The sequence below is a fragment of the Pseudochaenichthys georgianus genome, chromosome 6, assembly GCF_902827115.2.
Source record: "Pseudochaenichthys georgianus chromosome 6, fPseGeo1.2, whole genome shotgun sequence".
Classification (NCBI taxonomy): domain Eukaryota; kingdom Metazoa; phylum Chordata; class Actinopteri; order Perciformes; family Channichthyidae; genus Pseudochaenichthys; species Pseudochaenichthys georgianus.
In genome coordinates this window covers 33,923,292-33,930,647 of record NC_047508.1, presented here as the reverse complement: position 1 = coordinate 33,930,647, position 7,356 = coordinate 33,923,292, and the positions used below count along the sequence as shown (strand labels likewise).

The 7,356-nt window shown below is 44.0% G+C and overlaps 1 protein-coding gene across 1 annotated transcript; it reads right to left on the bottom strand.

The window, feature by feature from the left end:
• Nucleotides 1-2,681: 2,681 nt before the first annotated feature.
• Nucleotides 2,682-6,061, bottom strand: LOC117447586 (shaker-related potassium channel tsha2-like). The gene has a single exon (XM_034084343.1). It carries the CDS (start codon nt 5,628-5,630, stop codon nt 4,194-4,196), a length of 1,437 nt encoding a protein of 478 aa, XP_033940234.1. The 5' UTR covers nt 5,631-6,061; the 3' UTR covers nt 2,682-4,193.
• Nucleotides 6,062-7,356: the final 1,295 nt, after the last annotated feature.

Here is a 7,356-nt window from a genome sequence, read left to right as displayed (position 1 = left end):
TTTGGAAGGAGGAGGAGGAGGAGGAGGAGGAGGAGGAGGAGGAGGAGGAGGAGGAGGAGGAGGAGGAGGAGGAGGAGGAGGAGGAGTTGTGTGGGGATCCCGGTTAGTCTGACTGAGCAGGCATTCAGGTTCGGGGCAAATTTTCCACTCCTCAGCTTCCCACACCCCTTAAATTGTTGAAGACGTCCCCGGACACGAGGGGGCTAGCTGGCTGCTTTGCCTCAGTGCGGCTCCACTGCGGTTCTCGCTGACTTGACCATTGCTGCTCTCCTGTGCATCTGCTGCTGTTGTTACTGCTGCCTCTGTCACACACAGAGAGAGAGAGGGAGGGAGGGAGGGAGAGAGGGAGGGAGGGAGAGAGAGGGAGGGAGAGGGAAAGAGAGAGAGAGAAGGAGGAAGAAATAATGGGATCAAACAGCCAAGATATTTGCTGGCTCAGCATTTTTTGCAGTTGATTTATTTATTTATTTAGTTCTCTCAACCTGCAATAAGTGCAGTTATCTGGTAGTAAAGGTTGAAAACACAATAAAGAGGTGCAATTCTATAATATAAATATGTATCATCTTACTGTAGCGGTGATAATATGATGATTTTAATATTCCTATAGATGATTTTATGGGCAGTTTTACCCTGTTTCTCTGATACATATGCTGTTTCTGTAAGGGTGTTCACTTTAGTTTTACATATAAATGATGTGGTTTATGTCTTAAAGGAGCATGACCATAATGTATCCTACGGCACTCTAAACCATCCAGAATTATGATGTGACGCATAGCATCTGATTCAGATATACACCAACTGATGTTTCTGCAAACAGCCTAAAGGCTTTCCGCGGGGCAACACATATGTAAAACCCATTTACGAGATAGTAAAACAATGCAGTAGCTGTCTAAGCTAACCATTAAAACAACAGCAGCTGTGGAGGAGAAAACAATCTAACCGATATGATTATTCCATAAATCAGCAGTTTCGGGGCTTACCGTTGGCTGTTCTTCAAAGGTCCTGAATGCGTCTTATCCTCGAGTAAAATCATCCAACGGCAGGGCAGCAGAGGGTGTCATGTGGCAACTTTACATTGCACCTTCCTCGAAAAGAAAGAAGCCTACAGCCTCTCTGTGCTCTTCGCCATCTTCAAAGTGCCCCCAAATGTCTTAGGAAGGTGAAGCCAAGTAGAAAAAACAAGATGTGAAATCAGGTGAGTGTAATGAGGAAAGCTTGGGATGGAAAAGGAACAGAAAGAGAGCCGCAGCGTCGGGAGTTGCTCGCTCCGCGGCACGGTGCGTGAACAGCTCACAGCATACCGCAGGAGAAAATCTTGCGCTGCAATTCAGGGGGGAGACACATTAAGGGGCAATAAGCGAGCCCTTGACATTTCCAGACATCTCTGCATCAGCAGAAATCTTCCGCTTGTTGCGAGTGGACGAGATGACAGGCACAATGTGTTTTCAGCGCGGCTCGGAGGGCAGGATCAAAGACACGGATAGTGGAGAGTGCAGCAGCGAGGTCCAAATGTTTTCTCCACAATGTCAAGCAAGTTTTGCTGTGCATTTTACATGCAAGTGCAGGGGAGGTGAGGGGGGAAGAGGGGAGAGGAGAGGGGAGGGGAGGGAGAGCAGCAGGAGAAGCAGGAGGAGGAGGAGTTGGAGGGTTTCGACGCAATGCAGACCGGCTCTACTAAAGCACACCGGTAGAAGTTCTCCACACACCACAAAAACAAGAGCACTTGTGTGCCAGCACTGGCGCAATCTCACTGCAAAGAGGGACAGTTGGTAACAAAACCTCTAAACCCACACTGGGTGACATTTGAGATGTTTAATCATTTAGAAAAACTAGTCAGAAATTGCTTAGATTATAATACCCATCTACCCCCTAAATATGTTATTTTAATGTGCCTGATGTGAGACCAAATTAGATTGTGTAACTTTCATCAGTTTTCTAGTGAGCAATAAGAAAGATAAAGTGCTGCACACAGTGTGTGCACCCTTCGTAGTTATGAAACCAGCATTCAGGATGTGCTCTATATATACTCACACCAAATATCACCTTGTGATACTAAGTTGTAACATCCCACCAACCTTCACTCATTGCTGCATATGGATCTGAAAGTCAGACAGTTTTGAAAGAAATGCAGGAATGTTGGCACTGCAGAGGCCACAGGATCAGTTTCAGCACCACGGATAGCGCAGTGATTAATTCACCTCACAGAAAACTACAAATCCCAACATAATCCAGAATGTACTAAAGTCATTACTGTACAGCAGCATAGCACATATATGTCTCCATTGACTTTGAGTGTATAGGCACGAGGCCTAAACACAGTGAGAGTCAGAGCTGAATTGACTCTAAACAGCTGTCTGCTGACTTTTTAAAAACAAAAAGAGCAGGTCATCAGGTCTAATTTGTTAAATGTGCCTCCAGCCAATTAACCCTCCCCAACATTAATCACTTTGACATTTTATTAAGTTAATTGGTTTTGTGGCAAGACTACACAATATCTGCTTCTGCGCCCTTGTTTTCAAACATTTAGCAGCAAAAGTGATAAAAGATATTGAACCAATTTAAGGGCATTTATTTGACACAAGTGACTGTTTGCCTTCTTTGAATACTGAGGGAAGAATGACGAGCGATACATGTTCTGCTTCATAATTTATTTATAAAAAAAGGATTAAGTTAAGTTCACATACATGTTTGAATTATAAAAATAAATATTTTATTACATTTAAAATTCACAATGCATTCGTGTCATGCAGACATTGCATTGTAATGTCTATGTGGGCTATGTTCTCGTGTAGCTGCAATGCAATCCGAATGATTGTAACAACACAGAGACAAGTTGCCATTCCAAGTTTGCATTAAAACTGCATAAGAAAATAATTCAGAATTACAAAAAAAAACGCAGTATACACAAGGCTTTTTATACACGTGGTCATCAATAAAGCCTACACAAAAGAATGTTGTTTTTTCTACTGTTGATAAACACAACGTCCATTATCGCAGACTGAATCTTTCCAAAGCGTTTCCTCCATCTCCGTATACAACACTGGCAATGCAAGAATATCGGTGAGAAAATTATCCACTATTTGGGAGAAGAAAATAATCCCACGCTTGTGTTTTGTTGTGACTCTGAAACACGCTTCACAAACTCGTCTGCCTCCTGCAAGTAAGCAGAAAATAAAACTCACTAAGTAAACAGTAATAGAGAGCAGTCAGGCTTCTGCTGAGCTTAGTTAACCATCACACGCATCCATACGGTCAAAGAACATGATCTCAGGGGCTTATGCCTAAATCAGTCAATGTCATGTGTCAGAGATACACAAGCTGAAGTTTTCATTTCACACAGCATTCTGAGCAGGGACGAGTTTCATCCACAGAGGGGCGCTCACAGCTCACTTTCCTGATCAGATTGAATAAAGGTATGCTGCAAACTCCGAATAAACAAAGTCTGGGATGGCTCCTAAAGTGAGGTTTGTTTTTTTGGAAGAAAAGTACAGAAAGAAATGCTGTCATTAAGAGACATGTATATTTTAACTATGGATAAGTGATCTCGTCGTTATTATGTAAAACATGTACACTTTTGACAATAGTACCCTGAGGGATTAAGCCAACAATTCACAGTCCAAACAGACGTAAACAAGCTCTAATGTTCCAAAAGGGACAGCAGTTACGAGTCATCAAAGCGAAATACAAACCCATTTCCTTCTAACTCTTGCGTAACTCGTTTGGGATACGTGATAGTATCAACGTTTGGTTCGTGCGTAAACACCATTTAAGGGACTTTTTACAAAAAAAATGTTGACTGAACTGAGAAATTAAAGATACGAACACATTGTTTTCAATGATCCTCTATTGACTGCTCAGTTTGTTAGCATGTCTCGGTTACGGCTAGTGGTATTTCAGCTATGCCCTGTGTGCCCCAGGGGTTCCCAAATGTGTGCATGTCATGGTATAGCTTTACTGCACAGTTCCCCATGTATTGACAGTTGCTCCCCTCCTTTGCCACATTTTAATACATCACGGTACATTTAAGCCAGTTCTCACTTTGGTGGGGGCTCCTGTAGCATAAACATATGAGGCTCCACTTTTAGAAAAACACTTGAAAACAGATTGCGTAAAAGCAACTGCAGCCCCCAGGAGCTTTAATGATATGTCCACTGGAAGACAACTCACCAGAAATAAAAACTCCTTCCAACGTGTTATACCTCTGTCAGTCTCACTGTGCATGTCTCCACTGGGATTACTTTTGGATGCGTCAACGTTTCCAAATCGTCGCTCTCCTGGAAGGACTCAGTTTTGGAGAGCGACTGGTTGCTTTTGTTTGAATCACTTTCACTTAAGGAGGGCTGCTGCTGCTGCCCGCATTTGACGTGCACATACACAACATTTTCCTCATCCTCGTTCTCTCTGTGGTAGAAATAATTGAAATTTGACACTATGACAGGGACAGGTAAAGCTATGGTTAGCACTCCTGCAATGGCGCACAACGATCCGACGAATTTTCCCCCAATGGTGGAAGGGCACATGTCTCCATATCCGACTGTCGTCATTGTCACCACTGCCCACCAAAACGCATCGGGTATACTTGTAAATCCAGAATCTGGGTCTTCTGCTTCTGCGAAATAAACCGAACTGGAGAATAAAACAACTCCAATGATCAGGAAGAAGATGAGCAGTCCCAGCTCCCTGAGGCTGGCTTGAAGCGTCTGGCCGAGGATCTGGAGACCTTTGGAGTGCCTGGAAAGTTTAAAGATCCGGAAGACTCGGACCAGACGGATGACCCTGAGGATGGCCAGAGACGCTGCCTGCTGACTGCTGCCCTGATGCTCCGCCAGGTCAAGACCCAGGGTGATAAAATATGGAGCTATTGCCACAACATCGATTATGTTCATGATGTTTTTAAAGAAAGCTGCTTTACTGGGGCACGACAGAAACCTCATGGTGAACTCAAAGGAGAACCACACGATGCAAAGTGTCTCCACCATGAAAAACGGATCTGTGAACGGACTGTGCTCAAAGGCGATGATACTCCCATTGGGATGAGTTTTTGGCACCAGTGGGACCTCTCTAAACTCGGGTAAAGTCTCCATGCAGAATATGATAATGGATATTAAAATAACCACAACAGACACAATGGCGTTTATCCGTGCAGGTCCTGAGCTTTCTGGATACTCAAAAAGGAGCCATAACTGGCGTTGGTATATGTTGGTTGGCAGAGGGCGATCCTCCTCCCTCGATAGACCCTCATCGTCTTTGAAAAGTTCAATGGTCTCCTCCTCAAATTCATAAAACTTTAACTCCTCCAGGAAAATATCCACAGGTACACTGACGGGCCTCCGGAGCCTCCCACCTGACTGGTAATAATAGAGGACGGCGTCAAAGCTCGGCCTGTTCCTGTCAAAGAAGTATTCATTCCTCAGAGGGTCAAAGAAACGCATCCGTTTACGTGGATCTCCCAAAAGCGTGCTGGGGAAGCGCGAGAGGGTCTTTAGCTGCGTCTCGAAGCGCAGACCCGAGATGTTGATGACCACGCGCTCGCTGCACTCCGTGTCGGCTGCTTCCAAGTCAGCAGCATCTTGCAACAAAGGAGTTACGACCACAGTGTCGTTGTGGTTCTCCTGGGACACCACGGTCATCTTTTTTACCCCTCCGAGGGTAAACCCGTCACTCACCTCCTCTGGGTTCTCCTCTGTTACCCGTGCGTCCTCACAACTCTCCGTCTCATGCAGCCGCTCACACTCAGAAAAACTCTCCCCACCTGTTTTAGTTGTTTTGCTCCCCAACTGTTTTTGTTTGTTGATATCGAAAAATGTTCGACCAGTTGTTGATTTATACCGTCCCTTTGTCAGATTAGTGCCTCTGAACTGTCAACTTTCAATGATGCAGACAGATCTCCACTTGCATAAGCTATCCCGATGGCTATCATATTCACACCATTTTAAACTCCAAAGCCCCCCCCAAGTTGGAAGACCAGATGACACTTGCTGCTGCTGCTGTCCCTCTCACACTCACTCACCTCACTAGCACTGCACTGATTTATAAGTACCGGGATAGCCTTACAAATGTAGTCTTCTTTATTGTTGTTTATTTGTTGCACTTTTACATGTATCTTAAAAACGATAATAAAAAGTTTGGTTAAAGTTGGAACATTTTGTACAGGAGGGGGGGCGGGGAAGTCCCCTATTAGATATCAATAGTCATAGGAAATGAAGTAAAAGATCAAAACAAATCATACTTAATTAATCAAAGTATTAAGAGTAGGCAGTATTACTAAAATGGATTGAAATACTCCTCTGTTTCCAAGTTGAGATAAATCATAATGTCATCATTGAAGTGCTATAAATCTACATTTCTCTTACTAAAAACATCCCACATTAAATTCCTCAGTCTACTCTATGTCCCTGTTCAGAGAAAGGTCCATCACTTTACCAGATCCAGAGACTACTGAGAAACTGAGTCTCTCACCCTGCAGGTCCCTCATTCATGAAATCATGTGGCTATTCTTGTCACAAGGGAACCTCCAGCACCCGGCCGTTGTCTATACTTTGGGTCACAGCCCACCGTTTTAGAAACCAGGAGTGTTGATGACAAATAGATCCAGCATGTTAACAATATTGAGGGTTTATGTTCTGCTGCTATAACTTGAAATAAATGACATGAAACAACCCGAATGCTCTGAAGCGCAGGGCCTGGTAGAGCCAGGAGCCCTGCTGGACCCGGCCAGTGGAAAGTGCTGGCTGTACTGACACTTGAGTAGACCGAGGATGATAGCATCTTCAGAAAGCCACGGCCGAAATAACACCCACCTTTTATAGCACTTAAAAGGCTCAATTGTACAGCTTGGAACACGGGGGACCTTCAGAAGACAAGTGACCTGGTTATGGGGTCACTGAAGGTGTTAAAAAAAGGTGTTAAAAATCGGACACCTTCAGTCGTATCAGTTCCCTATAGACCCTGTGTATCCAACAATAGTTCAGGTTTCACTTTCTTACATGTTAAAGATTAATACACCTATTGGAGTTTGGTTGAGACTTGGCCCGAGTTTACAGAGTGAATTGATATGTGTACCGCAGCATTGTGATCTAATTATAGCCTGTTTTTTCCACTTTCATTGCCTTCATGACGCTGCATCAGGTATGTCAGTCAGTGCAGTTGTGGACGCAGCAATAATAGCTCAAGGGCGATAATCAGTGTTACTAAAACCAACCGGAACGCTTTGCATTATTACCTTGATGGGGGCAATCTTTGTTGGGGACAACATGCCACCACACATTTTTACAAGAGAGGTTATATCTTTTTTTCATGGTCAGGTTAGCAGGTTTTTTGCCTTTTCATTAGTGAACAAAGGGGTTGGATGTCAGA